Below are 27,068 nucleotides of genomic sequence, written 5' to 3'. Positions count from 1 at the left end.
AGAGCTCTTACTTGAGCAGCTATATCCAATGTCTTCCACTTGGTGAGAAGTTTATGTTTTGAATGGTTGAGACATAGATTGCACCAGCTCAAGATTTAAAACAAAAACTAGGCTTTATACAGATTTTTTTTTTTTGGTCAGTTTTTCTAACCTCATTTAGACATTTAGATTACTTCAACCTTTATCCTCTTTGCTAGAGGTTGACAAAGTTATTACCTTATAATTGTAGACTTAACATTAAATCTTTAATATTTCAAAGTGTGACAGTCCTACAACTATGCTGATAGAACAAAGGGTTTGAAAATGCAGTGATAACATCTCTGGAGAGCCCAAGTGTCAAGGACATAGTGCCAGAAGTTGGAAGGAGGAAGAGGGAGGGAAGATGCAATTAGCAAAGATGCTCTTAGACATAAACAAGATCCAAGACTACCTACACACATCTCATGGGGCCAAACAACCAAATGCTTTGGAGTGTGTTGTTTTTAGTCACGTGCTGTTATACGTTGATGAAAGGACTTTCCTCTCCTTCATCTGTGTGGTTATTTTAGGTGGTGGTTTCCTTGATAAATGGTCGTCCAGGTGCAAAAAATTTTACTTTCTCCCACACCCTCCGGGAGTTCACTAAGGCAACAAACATCCGCTTGCGCTTTCTTCGAACCAACACCCTGCTTGGACATCTCATCTCCAAAGCACAACGGGATCCAACTGTCACTCGAAGGGTAGGTAATGTCTTGTAGGTGGCTACTTGGATGCTTTTGTTTTGTTACTTTTTGTTTGTTTATGAAATTAATTGCCTTAAACACTTTTAAGTAACCTTTAGAGCCAGTTATCATGTGGGCATGGGAGACGTTCTTGCCTGAAATCCTAGATATCATTAGGAGTTTGGCTGTTTGAAGAAAAATAGTTATATTCAAAGAAGATGAAAGGTCAAAGATTATAGTCAGTCTGGTGTTTGTCTGGGTGGGCTAACTACTATTATAATCAATACTCCCCAAATCCCAGAGGTGTGCCAAAGCACTGGTTTGTTTTTTGCTCATATTATAGACCAATATGGTGGCATTGGCCCTACGCAGTTGTTCAGGGCACCAGCTCTTCCTATCTAGAGGTAGAGCTATCCTGTAGGACCTCAGGGTCCTCCCCTGGATCCCTTGCCTCAGGGCAGCTGATAAGGGAAGAAAGGGCATAGAGAAGATTCACCTAGCTCATCTCCTAACTAGAGTCCTTTCCACTGGCAAGATCTGGTCATATAGCTCCATCTAGGTGTGAGGAGGCTGAGTAATATAATCTAAGTGGAGTAGAGAAGAACATAGATATCTGTGAGTACTGGTACTCGGCCATGTTGGATGTCCACCCTGAACATCTCTTGTCTTCAGGTGTCAGAATGGTACAGGAGCCAGCAGAATCACTCTTCTCCCAGTCTCTGGTCTCCCACAGGTGCCTCCTATTGGCCAAATCCAACAGGAAGCCAGAGAGCGAGAGATCCAATGATTGCAGCCCATAATATTCAGCTCCAGGGCAAAAGTCACCTGGAAAGGTGAATGTGAGATTCCCCGCACATCTTCTAAAGTTTGACTTTTTATGTTGGTAGAATCAATGACTGGAAAATGAAGAGAAGAAAAAAAAAAGTTTTGCTCCCATTTTGAGAATTTTCCAGAAAGGCCAGACATATTGGGTATAGGTGGCCTGGTCCACCTTTTGCATTTTCTGCTCTCTTTGCTCTCTGAACCCACTGTGCAGATGGGGACTATGCAGATGAGGACTGTATTCATCCAAGGATGAATATTTACAAAGGAGAGCTGGGATTTCTGGCTCCAGCTCACCAGTTTTTCCCCTCCATAAATTGTCTTTTACAAGGTTGCAAGATTTGCACTCTTACCTGTGTATATATTACTTTTCAATTAGGCAAACACAGGGTTTTCCCATTAAGTAATTTTTTATGGAGCATGCCAAGTATAGAATCTTGACACACCCATCACCCAGTGTAAGATGCTTCTGTAATGGAGACACACCATGCCAACTGTCCTATCACACAGTTCTGTGTGCTGTGGACTGAGTGCTTCCTCTCTTGCTGCTGCTGCCCTTAACACATGTGGAGAGAGAAACTTCTGTGGTGGTCAGCATAGCCTCTGGGGTTAGCTTGTCATGGAAAGCCCTGGTAACCCTGACTTTATCCAATGTTAACCACAGGGGGCTGTTAATGCCTTCACATGTAAGTCAGAGGTTACGAGTAAACTTTGACACCTGAACAGTTTTTAATTAGGGAACCAGAAGAGAACCCCTATATCAAATTACTAGGTATCCTTAAGACTACTACACTTAACAACAACAAAGATACAAAGATCCTCTTGTCCTTGTGAATTCAAAGACTTCCTCACTGACAGGTTATTTTCTCACTGGATGCAAGGTTCAATGAGAAAGATTGTTCCACGTGCCACACATTCCTCCCCAGTCCTGTGCTGTCTCCTGCCAAGTCTGGGGAGGAAGGAGCTGGCAGCAGGGACCAACTATTGTTGCTGGTGGCAAGGCCTCCAACATCCTGGAGAGGTACCTTGGCAATGAGGTGGCATATTTGCTTGGCCTAGTTTAGGGACCGATGCTCAGCTGAAGCTGGCTCTGCCTGGCCTTTGTGGAGCTTGAATCCCTCACTTTGACCAATTTGACCCTGAACTACCAAGACTCCAGCAGCTGCCAACAACTGCTGGCCCCCAGCAGCCTCGGGGCTGTGTCTGATCCATCTTTGTAAATACTGTCTTCCCTCCTGAAGCCTGGATGGTAGTTTTCACATAATAGGTGCAACAGTTTTGGATATAAAATTTGTTTTGGGGAGAGAAATGTGTTCATTATACAAAAATCCAGATTTATCAACAAACAAATAAACTTGGAACCACTTAATCTTTTCCAGTAGTCTATAAGGTATGATTCTTTTCAAAGACAATTTTCTTCCATGCATTTAAAGCACTTGATTTGTTTTTAAATGGACACATTCAGAAGAAGTTTTAAAGTTAAGAATGAGAAATGCATTCATTTGGTAAGACAAGTTATATACCAACGTGGCTTCTTTTTTGTGTGCCGAGGTAGGCTAGGAGAAGTGTGCAAGAGTAGTGGTAGAGCACTTGCCTGGCATGTGTGAGGCACTGGGTTCGATTCTCAGCACCACATATGTAAAAAAAGTAGATGTGTAACCGATGTGAATCTGCAATATGTATACGGGGTAAAAATGGGAGTTCATAATCTGCTTGAATCAAATGTATGAAATATGATATGTCAAGAGCTTTGTAATGTTTTGAACAACTAATAATAAAAAAAAGAATAAGCAATAAATAAATAAATAAATAAATAAAATAAAGCTCCATCAGCAACTAAAAAATGTTTAAGAAAAAGAGAAGTTGAACCAACACAGATATGGGATAAGTTTGGTAAGAAAACTCCATGTTTCTGTATAGTGAAACTGACCTATTCCATTTTCTGTACAGTATTATTACAGCATAAAGGATATCAGCATCGGTGGGCGGTGTGTTTGCAATGGCCACGCTGAAGTGTGCAATGCAAATAATCCTGAAAAACGGTAAGTACACTGGGTGGACTGTTTCTGCCATGAATGAGTCTAATTGTTCCAGTGGATGTTTGCATCCCATTAAATATTTCTAGATTCCTGCCCACAATAAGAATGTTTCAGGTTCAATAGCCCTCTACTTCCTTCCACAGACCACCACTGGGCCCATAGCAGATGTCACTAATCGATCTCAGTGCTCTCTGGATAATATGGGATGCAGCCACTAAATCCCCAAACCCAAGAAGCCATTAGTTTTCTGCCCCCTACCCCACTACAATTAGATTTTTTACATTCATTTGGTTTTTGGTTTCTGCCATGTTGGACACTTTCCATCTCAAGATGGAATAGGCAGAGAAAGCAAGAGCACACACTGGGCCCGGCTTACTGTGAACATACTCTCCATTCAGAAAATCTTGTATGACTGACATTAAGCAGGTGATGATTTAGTCCAATGGATTTCAGACCCATTCAAATTCTGCCTATGCCAAGGAGCTTAATGATGAAAATTTGGTTCTAAATCATCTCCCTTCTAAATATGTTTAAATAATCCTCCTTTCTAGTTCAAATTATATTAGAAAACATTGAGTTGAAATAAATGTCTTCTTTTGCGGGGAGTGAGGGAAGGTACCAAAAGGACTCATACCAAAAGTAATTAATGAGGGCTGATACCAAGAGTAACCTGGAGCAATAATGAATTTGAGTATTTATTTGAAAGACATTGTTCAAATATCTTAAATTTTATGGCCACTGTTTGACCACAGTGGTCACAGAAATCCAGTAATAATTGAAGTCCTCTAGAATGAGGGTTCTAGATACAGCCTGAGGAGCTCTATTGTTATTTTCATGGAATTTATCTTAGGACTTTCTCTTCTTCCTCTTCAGAAACAATTACCACTTTCATTTCCTGTCTTTTCCAAACTACTTTTTTTCCTCTGAAGACAATTTTTGTTGTTGTTGCTCTTTTATGCTACTTATGTAATTTGAGAGTGTAGTTGGATTCTAGTCAACAGTCTGTTTTTAATATGCAATCGTTTCTCCAGCCTTACAAGGGAAGGTTCACTGTGAACCATCCTGAACAGAGGTGATCCTGAATGCAAACCACAGGATTTAAGCTTCCTTTCATGACCTACCTGGTGCAGTTGGGCAAGCCATTAATAAATGATAAAGTTGACAAGAGAAGTAAGACTTCATTGTCACCTTGGGGTTACACATTTTCAAATTCTTTCTTTTTTAAATTATGCATTGCAAAATTTACCATTCTAAACCATCTTTAGGTGTTCCATTCAGTAGTGTTGAGTACATTCACAGTGTTGTTCAACCAATCTCTACAACTCTTTTCGTCTTGCAAAACTGAAACTTGGTGTCCATTTTCAGAACTACCCGTCTACCCTTCTGCCAGCTCTATTTTTGGTCTTATGGATTTGACTATGCTGGGTACCTCAAAGAAGTGGTATCATCTAGCATTTGTCTTTTTGTAACTGGTTTAGTTCGCTTCACATGTTTTTAAGTTCATCCATCTTGAGCATGTGTCAAAATTTCCTTTCCTTTTAAGGCCGAAATAATATCTATTTATATGTATAGACCACATTTTGTTTATCCATTCACCCATAACTGGACACCTAGATTGCTTCTATCTTTTGGCTATTGGGACTAAGTCTGCTGCCAATATACATGTGCCCTATTTTTGCTTTTAAAAAACTGAGGTATATTTTGCATACAATAGGATGCATTATTTTTTTGTCAGCTTTTTTGCTGCTGTGACCAAATGACTTGACATGAACAGTTTTAGAGCAGGTAAAGTTTATTGGGCATTCAGATTTTCAGAGGTCTCGGTCCATAGATGACTGACTCCATTGCTCTGTGCCTGAGATGAGGCAGGACATCATGGTAGAAAGGTGTAGAAGAGGGAGGCAGCTCAGGCCATGACAATCAGGAAGCAGAGAGAGACTCTGCTCACCAGGGACAAAATATATACTCCCAAAGGCATATCCCAGGGACCTAGCCACACTCTATTTGTCTACAGTTATCACCCAGTTAATCCTCATCAGTGGATTAACTCACTGATTAGGTTAAGACGGTCATAACCCAACCATTTCCCCTCTTACTATCTTTGTAGGATAAAAATTCACACATGAGCTTTTTGGTGTTACCTCTTATCTAAACCATAACATGCATAGATCTGAAATGTTAAATGGTCAGCAATTTTACCTATTTGTATTACCACCCCAAGAGGAATATCTGTAAAGACTGGCCATTAAGCTGGTTGCTGGGTATAGTAATAATTTTCTGTGTGTACAAGTCCCTGTGAGAGATGGATTTTACTTTTAGCCAGATCCAGGCTTATGTATCTTTAGGCCTCGCTTGGTGTTCGGGCAGAGTTGTCCACTACCAGCTTGTGTGGTGTGCTGGGTGGAGCCCTTCTTCCTGACCAGCTGCAGACCCTAATGTTGCCGTCCCTCCTTCAGGGATCAAGGGGTGCCATCTGAAAGGGCCCATCCACTCAACAACCAACAATTAATTAGCAAGGACCTGTTTGTTAATGACTAATCTATCTGCACCATGTAACCTCCTGGATAGGAGGGCCCCAGGACACTAGGAGCCAGAGCAGATAAGTTTTGAGTTGGGGAGAGAAAGGTTCATTTAGTATCTCTGGGACAAAATGGTGCCATGTGAGAAAGAACTAGAAGCCACCAGGGAGGGGCTGAGCTTCCTGTTTAGAAGAGCTGCCAAACCACATTGACCCGGCCAGACCTAGAGGCTTCTGACCCAGTGGTTAATGGCTCAAGTACCTCCCTGTGCCTTGGGGAAAGCTCAGTTCACCATCTGTCCACTCTGCCTTTTCTTTCTTTGCCTCCTGATTCACTTCTGCCCAAAGATTGACCTTGAACCAATGCTGATGGAAACCACACCCATGAATAGGAACATATCTTATGGTGTGTATAAAGAGACTCAATGACTTAGTGGAGGGAGCCAAGGCTGCATAATGGGTAAAGTTAGTTGCTAACCAGGCAGAAGGTGGCTTTAGCCAAGGATGTAGACTATGCTGACGTTATGCAGGGACAGGAAGAAGGATTACACATTCAATTCTGAGCATCCTAGCAGTCAACTAAACAAGGGAAACCTGCTCACGTTCCTATTTCACTATGATCACAATATAAAAAGCAATCCTTCACTTAAGAGAAGCATGATTGTAGATATTAGAACTAGATAATTTTCCTCTGGGGGTTGAGTAGAGAGATCATCATGAAACAGACTCTCTAGTCAATATCTTTTTTTAAAAGATTTTTTTATTTGTTTTGATTAGTTATACATGATAGTAGAATGTACTTTGATACATCATATATATAAAATGGAGTATAATTTCTCATTCTTCTGGTTATACCATGATGTAGAATACTCTGGTTATATAGTTATATATGTACATAGGGTAATAATGTCTAATTCATTTTACTATTCTTCCTATCCCCATACCCTCTCCCCTTCCTTCATCCCCCTCAACCTAAAGTAACTCTATTCTTCCTTAGCTCCACCTCCATTGCAAATTAGCATCCACATATCAGAGAGAACATTCTCCAGCTCCATCTATTTACCAGCAAATGCCATAATTTGATTCTTCTTTAAGGCTGAGTAATATTCCATCATATATATATATATATATATATATATCACATATTTTTTTATCCATTCATCTGTTGAAGGGCACCTGGGTTGGTTCCATAGTTTAGCCATTGTGAATTGAGCTGCTATAAACATTGATGTGGCTGCATCACTGTAATATGCTGATTTTAAGTCCTTTGGGTATAAACCAAGGAATGGGATAGCTGGGTCAAATGGTGGTTCCATTCCAAGTTTTCTGAGGAATCTCCATACCTCTTTCCATGATGGTTGCACCAATTTTCATTTCTACAAGCAATGTATGAGTGTACCTTTTCCCCACATCCTTGCCAACACTTATTGTTTTTGTATTCTTTTTTTGTTCTAATTAGTTATTTATGACAGCAGAATGCATTTTGATTCACTGTACACAGATGGAACACAACTTTTCATTTCTCTGGTTGTACACGAGGTAGCATTGCACCATATGTGCAGTCATACATGTACCTAGGGTAATGATGTCCATTTCATTCCACCATCTTGTCTATCTTCATGCTCCCCTGCCTCCCCGCTTGCTTTTCCTCCATTCTCCCCATGCCACATTCCCATTATGAATCTGCATCCACTTATCAGAGAGAACATTTGGCCTTTGGTTTGGGGATTGGCTTACTTTGTTTAGCATGATATTCTCCAACTCATCCATATACCTGTAAATGCCATAATTTTATTCTCTTTTAATGCTGAGTAATATTCCATTGTGTATATATACCACAGTTTCTTTATCCATTCATCTACTGAAGGGCATCCAGATTGATTCCACAGTTTAATCAACAACATCTTTAATAACAATTTTATAGCAGATGAAAGGACAATTTTTCCAAATAACCTTCTGCCTGGGCTGAGAGAGTAGTTAGGGGGTGCCATATAATGCAGACAGGTTCACAAGCCTTTCTTTCTTTGCTTTTTATATTTGCTGTGCTTAATTTCAATTTCCCTATGAGTATAGCTGGACCATATGTTCTTCAAGCAACTTTACTAAATATTTTTCAACCCAGCATATGTCAAGTGTTTCATTGGCAATGAGGTGAAATTTCCTCTCTGACAAGATCCCATTTGGACTCCAGCTGTTATATGCCACCAGTTAAATCTACATCTGTGGCTTTCAGGCTGTTGGGCAGAAAGAGGGATGACACTTCTGCTCTTAGGAGTATGGCTGAAGACACACCATCCCACCTGCCCAAGTCCTGTAGGGGAGTCCCCACAGACCTAGTCAAGAACCTTCTTAGGCAACTGTTTTGAATCTTCTTTCAAGTACAGATGAACGGGAGCTCAAAGCTTGGAGTTCTGATGCAAACCAAGGCTATGACCTTAGTTTGGATTGAAATTTAAGACAGATGTTAGATTTTTCAGATTTTTCTAGCTTCATCTCTTCTGAGTGATCTCAGCTCGTGGTCTTGAGATGAAGAGGGGACAGCCGGTGAGAGCAAAGGCCTTCAAGGTCTTTTTAGTAGGTGCTTCCTGGTCAGTAAATCTCTGTGCATGATCACAGGTTGAGAGTAAGAGACTCGAGTGGACTTCTCACAGGACTCCTTGGGATATTGGTGAAGATGTGATAATGCATCCCAGGAATCTCGGCACTTGCTTGCTCATTTGTCCATTTATTGTGCCATGATGTGATAGAGAAGAAAGAGTTGAGGCTTCAGAGTCAATTTTGGTTTGAAATCTGATTCTCCATGTATCGATGCTTGACCTTTGGCAAGCATCTTAATACCTCTGAATCTCAGTTTTATTATCTATAAAATGTAGATAACAAGCAGGTTATGGGGGGACTTGAAATAATGTATAAAGAATGCTTTGTTCTCCTAATTACTTAGAGAATGGCCCATGGATGACCCCACAGCTCTGTTCATGTTTTGCACACAGGAACAACTGACCTTAATCAAAACTTTGCAATAACTGAGATATGCTTTGCCCCCATGCCCAGGTTCCAGTGTGAATGCCAGCACCACACCTGTGGGGAGACCTGCAGTCACTGCTGTGTGGGCTACAATCAGAGGCGCTGGCAGCCGGCAATGTGGGAGCAGAACAATGAGTGTGAAGGTGGGTGTTGGGGTGGGACAGGGAAGCGATGTCCTGTACATGGTCTTCCTGTCCTACCAGAAAACTGATGCTGTGTTCTTTTTTCCCCCTGAGTTCCTGAAGAGGCTGGGATCATGTCCATTTTAGGGACTCAGGTCTGTTACTGCTTAATAGTCATCTCTTATCCTTGGGATAAATTCCAAGATCCCCTGAAACCAGGGATAGCATTGAACCCTATATGTACCATGTTTTTTTTTCATATATATATATATGCCTCTGATAAAGTTTAATTTATAAATTAGGCCCAGTAAGATATCAATAATAATAACTAGTAATAAAATAAAAGTTATAACTTACTGAATTCAAATCACTAGCATCACTACTATTGTGCTTTGGGGCTATTATTAAGTAAAATAAGTTACTGGAACACAAGCACTGTGATGCCAAGACAGTGGATCTGATAACCAAGACAGCTTCTATGTGACTAATGGGCTGGTAGCATATACAGTGTGGATCCTCTGTACAAGGGAATAATTCATGTCCCAGGCAGGATGGAGCCAGACAGCATGATATTTCATTCTATTACTTAGAATGGCATGCTATTTAAAACTTATGAATTGTTTATTTCTGGAATTTTTCATTTAATGTTTTCAAACCAAGTTTGACTGCAAGTAATCCAGACTGTGGAAAATGCAACTATAGATAATAGGTCACTCTATAATGAAAAACTCACAGACTTAAGGGAAAACTATCCTACTCTGAATTAAGGTAGAAATATGAGGAGACAAATTACAATAATAATAATCATTAATATGAATTATTATACTTTCATAAATGCCAAGATTGATCTGGCACCACTGAGAAAATGAAAATAAGAAAGTGTTCAGCCTATATAAACAGGGGAACTTGTGTAATTTCTAATTCTATCTTCTTCCCTAATATGTGTGTCTGGGAACTTGATAAAAACATTCAAATAATTAGAAAATTTGATCTGAGTGGAATTTAATGAAGATATATTCTAAATCTTGGCAATGATGAAAATCCTAAATGGAATTCTAACTACATTTTCTAATTATAGAAGTTTTATATATACTTCTTGTAGATATTTTGGAATTATTTAAAAGAAGAAGAAGGAAGAGGAGGAGGAGGAGAAAAATCACCAAGAGCCGGGGGCAGTGGTACACATCTGTAATCCCAGTGGCTCAGAGACTGAGGCGGGAGGATCACAAGTTCAAAGCCAGCCTTAGCAATTTAGTGATCTAATTTACTTCCCAGGAATCCCAAATTTGACATATAAGACTTTGGGAGACATTCCAGACCCAAACCATAGCAAGATCCAAGTTAGCAAGACCCTGTCTCAAAATAAAAAATAAAAAAGGCCTGGGATATGGCTCAGTGGTTCAGTGTCCTGGGTTCAATGCCTGGTACAAAAAAAAAAAAATCAGTAACAGTACTAATCTCTGTGTATGAAGCTTAATTGGCATTTTGATATTTCGATGCATCTTAATTTGTTACAAGTACATATCTTAATTTTTAAAAGAGAAACCTCTCATTTAATATCAAATGGAAGCAGCTATAAATTTCATAATAGTCTATTACTGGTCTGTGTGTAAAAATCCCCAAAATTCTCCACTGTTTCCCTAGTGTTCCAGGATAGACTTTATTATACTCCAATGAGCACTGATACTTTGTGGGAATTTCTTAGTCGTCGTATAGTAATGATGGAATACTGACCTAGTGGGGCTGTTTTTCAGCCTGCAACTGTCACGGCCATGCCATCGACTGTTACTATGACCCAGAAGTTGAGCAGCAGCAAGCAAGCTTGAATACCCAAGGCATCTATGCAGGTGGCGGGGTCTGCATCGACTGCCAGGTAAAGGCACTCTCTAAATCAAAGTGGGTGTGTCATGGTTGCGAACCAGCATTTGGTAAGTTCTGATCCCCAAAAGATGTCAAGAAACTGATATGCAGTCAGAAGTATTTCCTAAGATTCTTTCTCCACTTTTGGCCACAAAAGACCTTACTTTTACACATCTTTGGATAAACATGCACAGAAAATGCATGTTTACCTAAAAGTATGTTTACCCAATATTGATTGGGGTTCTGTATTTCAATTTAGTATGGACCATGGATTTAAAGAAAAGCAAAATCTTAAAAACTTCAAAGGAAAATACAAGAGAATATCTTTGTGATTCAGAGGATGAACAGAGTTTTCTAAGGTCACAGAAAGCAGGAAACATGAAAAATGAACAACTTGGATTTCATTAAAATTAAAACTTTTGCTCACAAAAGACACTATTAAGAAAATGAATAGGCAAGCCACAGGGAGGGAGAAAATACTCACAAAACATAATCTGACAAATGGTTTATATATAAAGAACTCCTACACCTTAGTTATAAAAAAAACAAATAACCTCCAAAATATGTAAAAGATTTAAACAACCTTTTCACTCAAGTAGGCATATGCATAGCCAATTAAAGGGCTGAAAATCATTAGTCTTCAGAGAGATGCAAATCAAAATTACAATAGCATACTTCTGCATATGCACCTTGATGGCAATTTTTTTGGGGGAGGGGCTTACCGGGGATTGAACTCAGGGGCACTCAACCACTGAGCCACATCCCCAGCCTGTTTTGTATTTTATTAGAGACAAGGTCAGTGCCTCACTGTTATTGAGGCTGGCTTTGAACTCTCAATCCTCCTGCCTTGGTCTCCAGAGCTGCTGGGATTACAGGTGTGCACTACTGTGCCCGGCTAGGATGGCAATTCTTAACAAGGCTAATAACACCAATTTTTGGTGGAATGTGCCTTTTATGCAGTGCTGATGTGAATGAAAAATGGTACAAGTCTTTGGGGGAAGGTTCTACCGATTGTTTTACAAGACTGAACACACACCTCTCCCCTGACAAATTCTGCTCCTAAGCATTTATCTATAAGAAATAAAAATGTTTGTTTACACATAGTTGATAACTGCTTCATGCAACTACCCGCCTCCTGCCCCCACTGGAAATAGCCTACCTGTTCATCAACAGTAGAATGGATGAACATATTCTAGCATATTTGTGCAATGGGACACTAAGGATTCATAGAGAAGAACAAACTTCTGATGCATGCAGCCACAGGTAAGAATCTTAGAAACACTGAGTGAAGGTCAACTTACTAAAAAGAGTACATATAGTGTGAGTATCCTTCAAATGAAAATTTTAAACACAAATTAATCAAGAGTGGAAAAGTGAGATTTGTATTTGAGGAGAGGGTGATGGAGGTTGACTGAGAAGGGACATGGGGAACTTTCTGGGATGATTGTTCTATGCCTAGATAAGGAACAGAGTTTCACATTTGTGTGCCTTCTAATTTGATGAATGAACATGAAGATCTTTGTGCTTATTGTATATGTTTCACACCAAAAGCCAGAAAGTATAAGCAAGGTAATTATACTGGGAAAGTGACTGGTATTTGTAACTTACTCTGAAATGCATAAAATACGATGGATTAGTGGATGAAGAGAGGAGTAGGTAGATGGAGAATTAAGTGATAAGGCAAGTACAGTACAATAGTAATGGCACACTTCCGAGGGGAGGTGTTTAAGTGTCCCCTGTAAAACTGGACATTTTTCCATAATAAAATGTTGAGGGAAAAGAGAATGAAAGAAGACCGGAAGCACATTTTAAAATTGACTTCTTGATTTCTTTCTCTTTAGTGAAACTTTGATGTATTTAACAGAGATTGAAGAATACTAATGTTGTTTGAAATGATGCTGGAAGATATTTTATCTTCATTAACTGAAACAAAGCTTAACCTCTTTGGTAGACACCACTTTTTATCTAAGTCTTAAGCTTACTCCCCAGTTGTTTGTGTCCTTGATGTATTTGATCTCACTATTTTTTTCTTTTTTATATACCTTTATTTTATTTATTTATTCTTATGTGGTGCTGAGGATTGAATCCAGGGCCTTGCATGTGCTAGGTGAGCACGCTACTACTGAGCTACAATCCTAACCCTTGGTCTCACTATTTACAAACTGTTTGTCTCCTTCACACACAAACTCCACATGAAACCAAGAGTTGGGCTCCATAGAGCACACGGAGCACAGCTGGCTATGTTCCCTCCTGCAAGGAGCCCTACAACATGTTGGAAAAGATTCTAAAAAAATACACCCTCCTTTTAGAATCCATAAAAGCATGAACATTAGAAAAGAGTGTCATCAACAGATCAGGAATTTCATGAGATTCCAAAAAGTTAGAAAGCAAAAACACATACTTGCAGGGATACATAGCTGGGAATGCTAGAATAACTTAGAGGGAATCCTAAAGATGACAGAAAAAATTGATTGTGGAGCAATAGTCAAACCGATCAAACATTACTGAAGTTCATAAAAGACGACCTTGATGGAGAGGCATGATGTGTTTCCAGACACTTAATACTATATATATACCATTTCTGTGAAACCAATCTATAAACTCAGTGTTATCACAGTAAGAATTCCAACCGAACTTTTATGAAGGTTGATAGACTGATTCTAAAGTTCTTATTGATCAAAGAATATATTAGAATAGTTTAGAAAAGATAAACAATTATGGGGAAATTAGTCTTCTGAGATGTTCAAAATATCATGAATCTGTATTAAGTATGACTCAATGCGGGAATAACTATTCCAATAAAACCTAATAGAAAATCTGGAAACAAATTCATGTAGATATTTATCTAAGATGAAATGGCAGTTTTAATGGAAAGGAAAGATAAACATTATAAAAATGTTCTTGGGGCAGTTGGTTCTCATTTGGGGGCAAATTTAACTTTGTATTATGCACATACAGAGAGACTTGGGAGCCTTGACTGGGTATGGAGAAGGAGAGGGGTGCAGCTGGGCCAACTGACTTGGTGAACTCCGAGGTGACCAAGTTTGGTCATGTTTACAGTGGCACAATTCACAGGAGCCAAGTTACGGAACTAGCCAAGGGGTCTGTAAACAGATGAATGAATAAAGAAAATTGTGTGTGTGTGTGTCTTCCTGTTGTGTCTTATCGTAGAGAAAAATACACACAAATACACAGACACACACAATGGAGTTTTATTCATTCATAAAGCAGAATGAAACTATGTCACTTGTGAAGTGGATGAACTGGGGAGTGTGATGTTAGGAGAAATAAGTTAAACTCAGAAAGTAAAGAGTGAGATGAGATGGGTGGGCCAAAGGAGGAGGTAGGTGGGGGATGGGCTTCCTGCCTCCAGAGATTCCATCTTCACCTACTCCACTCTTCATCTTGGAGAGTTGAGATTTTTCTCACCTTACGTTGTCATGCAAATTACATTTCAAGCATCCACTCTTTCCAGCAAGGCCCCCCCCCCAGAACCTCCAATTTGGAAATTATGAAGTTACCCCTGTCCTTGGTTCTTGAGCTTACCTTGGTCTAACTAGGACCATGGTGTTCACGTATACATTGGTGTATCTGATCCTTGGGCCTTGAAGGTCCTAGACAACCACCCAAGATTTTAAGCAAACTCTAGACATTCTTCCATCTGCAAACTCTAGGCATATTTCTTTCTCTCTTAATCTTTTATTATTATTCTTTGTGTCTTAAAAATGTAACTTCTCCACGGCAGATGCTCTGTGGTAGAGGGGAAAGCTTGGACTGCCCACCTCAGACAACACTTTCTCATTTTCTACTCCAATTGGAAAAAATTTGGCAGCCAAGCTTAACCAATGTTCTCTACGATAAGTCACAACAGGAAGCAACAGAACGGAGGGTTAATTGGCATTTGATGGGAAGAGAGGGTGGGCTGCAGCTGCTTCTTATTTGCCCATGATGTTTGTGCTTTTAAATGTTAAGCCAGAGAAGTGGCCAGCATGGGTTTTGACCTCAGCATTAAAGTGAATTCAGATTTTAGCCCACAGGACAAGGAGTAGTAATAAATAAAAGTCTGTAGTTAATAAAATCCTCTGAAACAGGGGAGAGAATAGAGAATGGGTCTTTGTTCTTCCCGCTGTGTTTCTATGCAGACGTTTGTGTGTGTCAAAGTTTGTTATATTTGTTCCTGTTAATTTTCTATTGCCATTCCTTTCATTAATGAAAGAACACCGTCTTCTTAATCATTTCCAAATTAGAAGCAAAATTGAGCTAGACCCATGGTGTATAGTTCTTGGAAACTGATGATGCATGTTGGGTAATTTGATTTTGTGGCAATTATAAGGATGAACCACAAGCTAGAAAAAGCCGCCTGGTATTATACTTCAAAATAAGATCTGTGCATGAGACCCATGCCTACATTTTCCACATCATAGAAAGGCCTGGGAAATAGTTTCATGACTAAAGCACGGATAAAATTAGAATGACTAGAAACAGAGGTCTGTATGTATATGCTATTTTTTCCAAAAATGGGAAAAGGTATAAATGAACACACTTTTATTCTTTCGGTTAAACCTAAAGGTGGTTTATTATCCATTCATCAGTTCTTCTGAATGAAGCCATGGGGCTAGTCCTTGAGGTTTTTTTCTCACTCAAATGTTGAGTGCTTCATTAAAGCAAATGATTTTTTTAGAGGGGAAAGGTTTGTTTGTCCGGTTCATGGAACTTTCCTCATTTCCTTTTCCACTGGGGAAAAAAACTATTATTATTATTATTATTATTATTATTATTATTATTATTATTATTACTTTTAGAGCCAAGATTAAATCAAAGTGCTTTGGCAAATCTCAGAGACCCAAGATCAAGATCAATGCTTATGTTTTTAGTGACTTTGAAATTTCAATTGAATATGACAGAATTATTTCTCTTGATAAATAGCACAAAATCAAGAGTACTGGGCTTTTCTAGTATCTTTTCTTCTAAGTTTCTTTGGTTTCTTTCTAGCACAACACGGCTGGGGTGAACTGTGAAAAGTGTGCCAAGGGTTATTACCGCCCTTATGGGGTTCCAGTCGATGCCCCCCATGGCTGCATCCGTAAGTTTTATTTCAACTCTGTGTATCTTGGCCTGTGTAGACTGCTGCAAGGAAGTGGTCAGACTCGGTTCTGATGGGTTGACAATCTTCCTTCCCTCTCTCTTCATTTTATTGCTTCTACTCCTTTCCGGCAGTTACATAATCACTTCAAGCCCTGGAACTGATAGTATATTTTGTAAGATTAAGTAAAATGGTATTAAAAGTACTTAGGAAAATATTTAACATCTAGCCTGTCACCCTAGGCCTGCAATAAATGTTAGTGTCTCCATTTTATTTTCTTTTTTTGTACCAAGGATTGAACCCAGAATTGCTTAACCACTGAGCAAAATCCCCAGCCCCTTATATCTTTTATTTTGAGATAGGATCTTGCTAAGTTGTTTAGGGCCTAGCTAAGTTGCTGAGACTGGTCTTGAACTTGCGATTCTCCTGACTCAGCCTCCCAAGCTGCTGGGATTACAGGGATGCACCACTGCACCCAGCAGTCCCTCCATTTTTGACATATTTCTATGATCTCCAGGAATTTCAACTTTTGTCAGAAATTAACATCAAAACAACATAGCAGTGATGTCATAAGAATTTAATAAATAGTCATAGTATTTAAAATTTCTGCGACTCATGTGGCACTTGCTGTACACAAGGCACCACCTAAATACTGTGCTGAGGTCTTATTTAATTATTATAACAAACTTAGGACATTGTGTCATTATTCTCATTTTTAGATATGAGGAAACCAAGCGATCTGGGTAGTTGAATATTTTGGTCTGGGTGACCCAGCCACTGACTGATAGATCCAGCATGTGGTTCATTTCTGTCTGGCACAACTATGCCACGACACTTTTATTATACAGAAGAATGATGCTAGTTTTTCCTTGTGGAATTATTGGTTTTAGGTCAGATTATGGACTTTGCCCTGTAGGCACAACCTATAGCCTATTTGACACTGTTCTTTTACATTGTCTAGTTGTCACAGTGGAGAACCCAATTCCAGTCCTGAAGTTGGTCTCTGTGCCTACCCACACTACCAAATAAATTCAGTATATCATGAGCATTTGAGGACATTAAAGTCCAAAGAAAAGTCTTTGTTTCTCTCTAGGGCTTTCTTATGTGGGGACAAGTACATGGAGTACTGCATACATGGCATACGTTAAGGGTATCTGAGTGGCAGGCCACTCCCCTCGTGCTAGGCTCAAGAGCAGTAGGCCACTTACCCCATAGGCACAGCCCTGGTCATGAGGCCATGTGTTACAGTGCCTGCACTTGCTCCATGGCCCACTCCTCAATTGGTCGCTGCAAGGACGGTTAGCAGAAATTGCATTGGTGGCTGCCTGTAATCTGCTTAGCTACTGCCTGAGTATATATACGTGGTAACTGCGCAATAAAATCAGACCTGCTTCCTGCTTGGTCTCCGGAGGTCTTAATTAGCAACTCTGCAGCCACACTCTCCTCTACACTGTGCCATGGACCTTCTCGTTGGATGAGAGAGAGCCCACACATTCTTAGTTGTAAAACAAAAGTATTTATGCTTTCCTTCCTTCTTCCCTGTGTCCTGAAAAGCATGTCCATCTTTTGTCTTATGACCACAAAGAACAGGCATCACAAAGGAAAACAGGACATTGTGAATGTAATTGCATTAGGAACCTCACTCTTAAAAACCACTATCCTAGATTTTTTCAAAGTCACCATTGAAGTGGTATTAGAAGCTTACTATAAAGGACTTACAGGACACATCTGTCATAAATAAATCAGGAAAAGGACATCAGGACATGGACTCAGATGAGCTATGACAGTATTTTTTTTCTGGGTCCAGTGTAACAACCTGCTGGATAAAGGGAAGCCCCAAGCAGTGGATTGTATCAAACTTCTTATTCTCCCTTTGAAATGCAAGCCTACTAATCATCTTTGTTAGCAAACTCTGCCTTCAGCATGCCATATCACTCCATCTAACACTAGAGATTATTATGGGCATCATCTTGTGGCCACACACTATCTATCCATGTCTAGGCACCTACACTTGTGTGCACATCACAACTGGGTACTGATGGCCACTTTGTGGATATTCATGGTTGGCTTACTGTGCCCAACAGACCTGCCAGAACCCACAGAACAGCCCACCCAGCAAGTCCCCCTGATTGTGGTGTGTGCAGGCTTTGCCCCTTGCTCAGTGACCTGGGCAATGCTCAGTGGAATAACTGAATTCTTGAGATCTTCTCAGTCTAGGTGCTCATGACAGCTGTTCTCAGATGGACCATGAGGTTCAGTCAATGATAACCACCAAAGAGGTCTGAAGTAGGAAATAGATTGTGCCCTTTCAAGGGTAACTCTAGACCACATGTGAAACATTGCTGGGAGCTATCGAGACATGCTTGCGATATGAAGTGCAGTGAAGGACTGATCCTCTGGAAACTGTTATTTCTCTTAGCTTGCAGCTGTAACCCTGAGCATGCAGATGACTGTGAGCAGGGCTCAGGCCACTGTCATTGCAAACCAAATTTCCATGGAGACTACTGTGAGAAGTGTGCCGCTGGTTACTATAACTTCCCATTTTGCTTGAGTGAGTACAGGAGAGGCCAGCCTTTCTGGCCCATTGCTGGCCTTTGTGCAGTAACACCTGTGGGTAGGTGGGATGGGGCGGGGAGAGGGACAGAAATGGAGCCAGGTAGATTGTATTTATGTGAAAGTGTTCCCCAAGGTTTGGAACATAAGCTTTATAATTCTAGTCCTATTTAACTCTAAGATATTACAATATACCAACAGACACAGCCATTTCAGTAGGTCAAATATTGGGAACTTCAACTTAGTAGTAATCCCTGTATATGACTTTTCTTGTTAAATCTAGAAGATATGTCCTGAGCTTCCAGATGTATGTTTGCATATAGTATGTGTCATATTTTGGGATCCAGGGAGTTGTAGTTCCTCTTTACTGCTATAGGACAGGCCATTTATTAGGACACCTACCTCCACCCTGCAGCTTCTTTATGAGAAAAGACATCAGAAATTCTGTAGACCATGAAGAAGAGGAGTATGAAATGGGCTATGCAAACTGTGACAGAGTATCCGTTCTGTTTGTTTGCAACAGTATAAAATCTGCATTTTTCAGTTTGAACAAAGAAACACTATCTCAAGAAGAGCCCCCACCCCCACACCATTGGTTGTAACTCCATCCCTGTGACCCCTGTGGATCTGACACAGGAAAAGTTTACTGAAGCATGGGGCAGGACACATAAAGGAAGTGACTCTAGGTTTCAGTTAACACCTGCTGTCCCAGGACACTTATTAAAATAGCACCCACTTTCACTGTGGAGGTTATCCTAGTTTGGATGATAAAATATATTTAAAAGAAGCAAAGTCTTAAGTCTAAATACGATGGTCCCACATCAGGAGCTCATCAATTTACAATCTGATTATTGAATAGAAGCAGGGCAGAAATTTCCCTGGTCTTTAATGGAAAGAAAAAAGGGAGAAGGAGAAATCTGATTCACTTTTATAGTCTAAACAAAATTCCAGGGGGAGAAATTTGAAAGAAAACATTAAAAAAAAAGCTAGTCTCAATGTTACATTAAAATAACCACTGAAAAAAAAGAAAAGAAAAGCCACACTTGTCCCTGTTTAGTCTGAGACTGAGCTATTATGAGCACAAAACATCTATCTCTGTTCTTTAATCTACAAATCAGAATGTCTGATTAGGGAAGTTTCAGTCACCAGGCACATGTAAACTAGAGCAGTATCGCCTTTCTTCAAATTCATTTCTATGTGTTACTTTCAGTAAGTGAGACAGGGCTTCTTCCTACTTAGCACAATTTAATGTTTTACTTTACTATCCCCTTAATCATTCTTTATGTATTTTTATAGGAATCCCTGCTTCTCCTGTTTCTACTCCAAGTCTAGAAGATCCAGAAGCTGGAAATATAGAAGGCAAGTAACCTCTCCTTTGATTTAACATCAATAAAAATGGTATGCTTTATTGTCTTTTCCATCTTCCTCTGCACTCCACCAAGCCCAAGTTCAGGTCAGGGACTTGTCCTAATTGACCTGCTCCCTACCTACCACTCCCTACTGCATCCTGTCTTTGGCTGTGGCACTGCCTGATTGAGGAAACTGAACAGGGCTTGAATTAGATATTACTAGCTTGCTCAAAATGCTGCTGTGGCAGCCAGTTGTCTATACTTGTTTGGGTTCTCCAAAAGCAGATCCTGACAAGGGAATTGAGTGTAAGTCGTTTATTTTGGGAGATGATCCCAGGAAATACTAGGAAGGGTGTAGGTCAGGGAGTGGAGGGAGCCATTGTAAAGGTGCATTAGCCAGCAAGGGTAGTGGTGGCACCTGGAGTGGCATCCCTCTAAACAACTCCAGGAGACAAAGTGCTACCTCCTCAGGTCAATCCCTGTGAAGCAGTCTGCAGCCAGTAGGGGCCTGCCTTGGGCACTTAGAGAAGGCCTGCAGGAAGGCTGGGGAGCCTCTACAGCTAGGAAAAAGCCCCTAGTCTGAGAGTAGCAGGAATGTACAGTAGAGAGATGAGGACCCAGAAATTGTGGTGCTATATCTACCTGATTACTTGTTCTGCAAGTATTTTGAGATGCCCAACATTGTGCAAAGCATCAATTTGGCTGCTGGGGATTTAACAGTAAAAAGGAAAAAAAATTCCAGTTCTCCTGGAGTGAATACACACACACACACACACACACACACGGGATTGGAATCAAGGGTGCTGTTTTTTCTTGTTTTTAGTACTGGCAATTGAACCCAGCGGCACTTCGCCACTGAGCCACATCCCCATCCATTTTTTGTATTTTATTAGAGACAGGATCTTGCTGAGTTGCTTAGGGCCATGCTAAGGCTGACTTTGAACTCATGATATTCCTGCCTCAGCCTCCCAAGTCACTGGGATTATAGGCATGTGTCATTGTGCCCTGCAAGGATGCTGTGTTTTTTGTTTTTGTTTGTTTGTTTTTTTTTTTTGAAACAGGGTCTCACTGAGTTGCCTATGGCCTTACTAAGTTGCTGAGGCTGGCCTTAAACTTGTGATCCTCCTACCTCAACTTTCTGAGTCATTGGGATTATAGGCATGTACCACAGTGCCATATATATATATATATATATATATATATATATATATATATATTTCCATAGTATAACCACTATGGAAAGCAGTGTGGAGATTCCTCGAAAGACTAAAAATGGAACCACCATCTGGACCCAGCGATCCCACTTCTTGGTATTTACCCCAAAGAACTAAAATCAACACACTATAGTGATACATGCATTCCAGTGTTTACAGCAGTGCAATTCACGTTAGCCAAGTTAGGGAACCAGACTAGGTGCCTGTTAACAGATGAATGAATAAGAAAATGTGGTGTATACACACAATGAAGTTCTACTCAGGCATAGGAACGAAATTATGTCATTTCCCAGTAAATGGATGAAACTGGAGAATATCATGTTAAGTGAAATAAGCCAGACTCAGGATGTAAAAGTTCAATTTTTTCTCTCATATGAAAAAACTAGAAGTGTGTGGGGGGGAGGGAATTAAAAGAAGGGGAGGGTGTCATGAAAATAGAAGGAGGAACTGCAGAGAAGAGGAAGGGGATTGATGGAGAGGGAGGAGAGGAAGGTAAGGGGAGGTACTTGGGAATGAAATGAAGCATGTATGACTCTATCACAATGAATTCCACTTTATGTATAATTATAACACACCAATAAAAACACAAATTGAAGGGAAATCAGTAAAATTAGGAAAGGGACCAGGTAGAAGGAGGCAAAGAGTAAAGGGGAAAACACTGGGAAATGGAATAGAACAAATTATGTAATGTGCATGTTTCAACATGTCACAATGAACCCCACTATTACATATAATTATAGTGTCCTAATAAAACATAATTAAAAAGTAAAAGGAAGAAGTTTCCCTTTATTGAGATGGAAAAACTGAAAAAAGAGAAGGCGGATTGCATGGACTAAGGGAGGGACAGACAGGTGTGTCTGTAGAAACTCTCCTGTGTTGTTCCTCTCTCAGAAATAAGGTCAAGGGCGAGGAGTAAGGATGAGACTGAGGACTTGGGGTGGAGGAGGGAGAAGGTGTGAGAGTCATCCTGGAGTGAGGGGACATAAATGGGCTTGGGAAATGTCATAGGGTTGTTGGGTGGCACTCAAGTGAGGATTCACAGGAGCTCTGTTATAATGTGAGTCTGGGCCAAATGTAGTGGTGGATGTTCATAATTTTAGTAACTCGAGAGGCTGAGGAAGGAGGATTGCAAGTTTGAGGTCAGCCTCAGCAACTTAAAGAAATTTTCAGCAACTTAAATCCTTAACAATTTGGCAAGACCTCATCTCTAAATTTAAAAATAAAATAAGATAAAAAGAGACTGGGAATGTAGCTCAGTGGTAGAGCACCTGTGGGTTCAATTCCCAGTAGGAAAAAAATATTGAGTTCCCTTTACTTTCCTCCTCTTATTCCTTAGTTCTTACCCTACCCATAACCGACTGCTCTGATCATACCGTGGGGCTATGTGTTATTGACGGGGTGCTGCCTTACGCTGTCCATATGCCATCAGGAGACACCTGCTGAGCACTTCCGGACAGCAGCTATGCTTGACTTGGTTTGTAATTCCTGGCAGTACAGACAGACTTGGGTATCCTGCCCACGGTGGGAATCAGCACACGTTTCCTTCAGTGTTTGTAAATTGACTAGAATGGAATTTAGTGTTTGAGCCTTGATTACAACACACACCCCTGGTTTTCTTCCACAAGAATGTTGTAGGTGTCCTTTTTATTGTCTATTTACAGTACTCCCACTGTTATTCAGTTTCTTCCTTTTCCCAAGTAGACTGGCAGTGACTTCAGGAAAAGAAATTTCAGTGAACTTGAAGGGAGATTTGGATGTTTATTTAAAAATAATAGGGGAGCCTTGGAATACAGCCTGGAGGAAGAGAAGCTTCAGTTAGTGCAATCAGGTCCTGTGGGAATTTGAACACTCATACCCACTTCAGCATCGTCTTCTATTAATTCATTAAGAAAACATGCATTTGTGGACCTAACTTCTGGCAATGAATATCAGAGGCACAAATTTGTAAACTGCCAGGAGATGCATAGCACTGGGTAATACTGGGCACCCCCTCCACTCCTGAGAATTTTAATTCTTTAAGGCCCATTGAAGATTTTATGTCCTGGAACATCATGGCTTTTAAGCAGGATCTGTTTTAGAATGCTTTGCTTTTCAAAATATAAATTCCTGTCTGTCACCTGAGATCTTAATCTAAATTTCCAGGAGTGAAGCCCAGGCTTGTATTTTGAGCACAGTTTCCAGATGATTCGGATGCCTGCTTCTTTTTAATAACTGCTGCTCTAGTTAGCAGAAATTCCCATTTTAGTGGTCAGCAAGCTTCAGCATGAAAGGTCAGATAGTAAAGATTTTTGGCTTTGTGGGCCTTATAGATTCTGTCTCGAGGTCCCCAGCTGCTCAACCACAGGCAACATACAAATGAATGAGCTTGGCTGTGTGCCAATAAAACTTTATTTACTAAAACAAGGACAGATTTGGCCCTTGGGCCAAAATATACAGATCCCAGGATTACATCAGAATCTCTGGGTGTGGAATTCCATACCCAGGCAGTGGTATTTTATCAGGAAATTCTAATGAGCAATCAAGATTGAGACTACTGTTGTAGTAACTTCGTCCTCCACATCCATGGATTCTGTGTCTGCAGATTAACCAACTGCAGATTGAAAATATTTTTAAAGTGTCTGTACCAAACAATGTACAAATTGTTTTCTTATCATTATTCCTTAAGTGGTACAGTATAGCAAATATTTATACAGCATTTACATTGCATTAGATATTTAAAATAATCTAGAGAGGATTTGAAATACACGGAAGGATGTGATAGGTTATTTTAAACACTACAGATACTTGTCATTGTGTATAAGGGACTAGCACATCTTCAGATTCTGGTATCCTCAGATGGTGTGTTATGGTTTGGATGTAAGGCATTCTCCAAAAGCTCACGTGTGAGACAATGCAAGGTTTGGAGGAGAAATGATTGGGTTATAGCCTTAGCCTAATCAGTGAATTAATCCCTGATGGGATTAAGTGAGTGTAACTGGAGGCAGGTGGGGTGTGGCTGGAGGAAGTGGTTCATTGTGGGGACATGACTATGGGGTATATATTTTGTATCTGGAGAGTGGAGTTTTTCTCTCTCTGCTTCCTGATCATTATATGTGAGCTGCTTCCCTCTGCCACACTCTTCCGCCATGATGTTCAGCCTCTCCTAGAGCCCCTGGGGAGCGGAGCTGGCTGTTTATTGATTGAGACCTCTTAAACCGTGAACCTAAATAAACCTTTCCTCCTTTACAGTTAGTCTGGTAAGATCCTTTAGTCACAGCAGCTTCCTAAAACATGGTGGATCTAATCCCAGCCATGAGTAGCTGAAACAAATGAGGAGGTCAGTTTTGCAGATAGGAATGTGTTCAGATAGCTCACTATATTTCATGACTTTGTATATTATTAGAATTTTCCAGAACAAATGATCAGTTATTTCCATCTCAGAGTTATTCTTAGGAAGTCAACCTATAGTATCTTCAAGGGTTCCTTTTGGAATTAACAAAAAGAATGGGTGCCCAAAGCATACTCTCTAGAGGGACCCTAACCTATGGGTTTGTGTACACTCTTCTCTTCCCAGTCCAAAGAGCAGTGGTAAGCACAGCCAGTGGTGGTGATAGAATGACCGGGTGCTCCTTTGTCAAGGAAATTGAGGCAAACGGGGCTGATCATATGAACAGTGTGTTCGGCCTAAAGACACGGCTGCCCAGTTTGATTATTGAATGAAGTTTCTTCATAAAGATCTTAAAAAGGTTTGGATTCCCCCATTCACTTTGTAAGGATGAGCTGTTGCCATCACCAAAGTTCTGAGGTCAGAGTGGTTGGGGTTAAGGGGTGTGCTAAACAAGGGAAACCCCAAAGAGCTTGGGGCGATGATCTCTGGGGCCTGTTCTCCTGGCTATGCCTTCCCCAGGCTGGGCATCTCTCTGCCCAACAGAGAGGGGATGTCACTCTTGGCTTGGAGACCTGCCAGATAAGGCTTAAGAGATGGATAAACTAATCTTGAGAGCTCAGTTTGGAAGCTTTTCCACTAAAATGGAATTTTACGGAGGAGAATTGCAGAATTAACTATTTAGTGTAGTCTTCATTTATTACACTTTGATAAAGGCCTGCTCTGTACTAGGCCCAACCAGGCGGCTCCCTGCTATGCAGTCCCTGCTCCTCGGTAGCTCCCAGGGGGAGACATAGACAGGTAGACAGAAGAGCAGGAGCTAAGAGCAGTACTGGGAAGAACAGGAAGCTGTGGGCATGCAGGAGAGGTAGCTGGGCAGCCATATGGTGGAAGGAATGGAGGGAGAGAAGGGAGCAAGCTTCTCCAGAGCAGGAGAAGAATTCTGAGCTGTTTCTTGGAGCACAAAAAGCCATTAGCCAGGCAGAGAGGCAGAGAGGCAGGGAAGAGAAGGCACAGGGATAGGAGAGGGGGTGGCAGGCTGAATTGTGGGAAGCTGGGACAAGTTCAAGGGGAAGGACATCTATGGGATTAGGAAACGACCTGGGTGAGCTGCCAGGCTCAGATATGCGGGCTTGCGAGGCACAGCTGTGCCGTGTCTAAGGGATGCCATCACTTCTGAAAATGTTGCAGATTTGCATATTTATAATGATGGTTTCATTGTGGTGACAGGAAGACATTCTTTTTCTAATGTGCATGAAGAGGCTACATGGGCTGCCTGGAAGATTTGAAAGGAGCTACTGTGTCACACATGTGAAGAACTTTGGATTGGGTCTTGAGGCATTGGGTCGCCTTAGAGGGTCTTAAAACTGGGAAGTGATTTGGAAAGTTTCATGGGTTTGAAAGGTCACTCTTGACACACCACGAAGAATGAATTAAAAGGCTGAGATAGGAGGCAGTCGGCCTCCTTAGGAGGATCTCAAAATAACCCAGGCAAACAAGGTTGAGGTCCTGAACTCTGGCAGGAGAGGAAAATTCAAGGGACTGTCCTGAGATGGGATCCCTGAGACTTAGTGATGAGATATGTGAAGTTCTTTGTGATTCGGTTATAAATCAAGATTCTTGGAACCTCAGCGCCAAGGTCAAGTCCAGATTTCTCACAGAATCCCTAAGCTTGGTTTAACACCAGACTGATTCATGGTAAAATGTCCCCATTCCTTGTGGCATTCTCAGCTGACAGGGATAGGTGTTGTGACCTTGCATGGTTGCTGTGAGGGACAGCTCATGCCAGCCTGGGTCCAAGGCTTCTCTTGTTATGAATGTGTCCTGGTCATTTCTATAAGACAATGACCCTCTCTTCCTCTTTGTTTTGTTATTAATCTTTTATCTGAAAGGTTAAAAGTTTAGGGCAAAGGAAAAGAGGAGGGATTTAGCTAACTTTTTACCTTATCTATTATTTTAACCTTTATAGAAAATCTTTCGAAAACACGTCAAACTCCCTCCCTTGATAAACAGGCTGAACACAAATATTTGAGCCTCTCCTGATGCTACTCAGGAGTGCATGTTGCACATTTAAATGCTAATGTCATTGATAGGAATCTGACTGTTGTCAATATGAGATTGGCTTAAATACATATAACAATCTAGGATGTATCCTGAAAGTTGCTTTTAAAATTATCCATTTGTGACAGGCACAGTGGCACACGCCTGTAATTCCAGGGACTCTGGAGGCTGAGTCAGGAGGATTGCAAATTGGAGGTCATTTGGGTAATTTAGCAAGACCCTGTCTCAGAATAAAAAATTAAAAGGGCTGGGCATGGTGGTGCATGCCTGTAATCTCAGCAGCTCAAGAGGCTGGGGAGGAGGATTGCCAAGTTCAAGGCCAGTCTTGGCAATTTATCGAGGCTCTAAACAACTTGAT

At 40.6% G+C, this 27,068-nt stretch overlaps 1 protein-coding gene across 2 annotated transcripts in view; it reads left to right on the top strand.

Annotated features, from left to right (window-relative positions):
* Positions 1 to 27,068, top strand: part of Lama3 (laminin subunit alpha 3) — a 231,647-nt gene that overhangs the window by 53,628 nt on the left and 150,951 nt on the right. Inside the window, exons 5-11 of one of the 2 annotated variants that reach the window (XM_046433639.2) lie at positions 549 to 719; positions 3,474 to 3,565; positions 9,132 to 9,247; positions 10,981 to 11,099; positions 16,079 to 16,169; positions 18,589 to 18,720; positions 20,019 to 20,081. In XM_046433639.2, the coding sequence (XP_046289595.1) occupies positions 549 to 719; positions 3,474 to 3,565; positions 9,132 to 9,247; positions 10,981 to 11,099; positions 16,079 to 16,169; positions 18,589 to 18,720; positions 20,019 to 20,081 (784 nt within the window). The remainder of the gene's footprint in view (positions 1 to 548; positions 720 to 3,473; positions 3,566 to 9,131; positions 9,248 to 10,980; positions 11,100 to 16,078; positions 16,170 to 18,588; positions 18,721 to 20,018; positions 20,082 to 27,068) is intronic. The other variant, XM_046433650.2, reaches the window with a different exon arrangement.

The sequence above is a fragment of the Marmota monax genome, unplaced genomic scaffold (assembly GCF_021218885.2).
Source record: "Marmota monax isolate L192 unplaced genomic scaffold, Marmota_monax_Labrador192_F-V1.1 WCK01_AAM20220418_F8-fsc00126, whole genome shotgun sequence".
Lineage (NCBI taxonomy): Eukaryota > Metazoa > Chordata > Mammalia > Rodentia > Sciuridae > Marmota > Marmota monax.
Note: the sequence above shows the minus strand (reverse complement) of the source record. Positions and strands in the feature narration are given on the sequence as shown.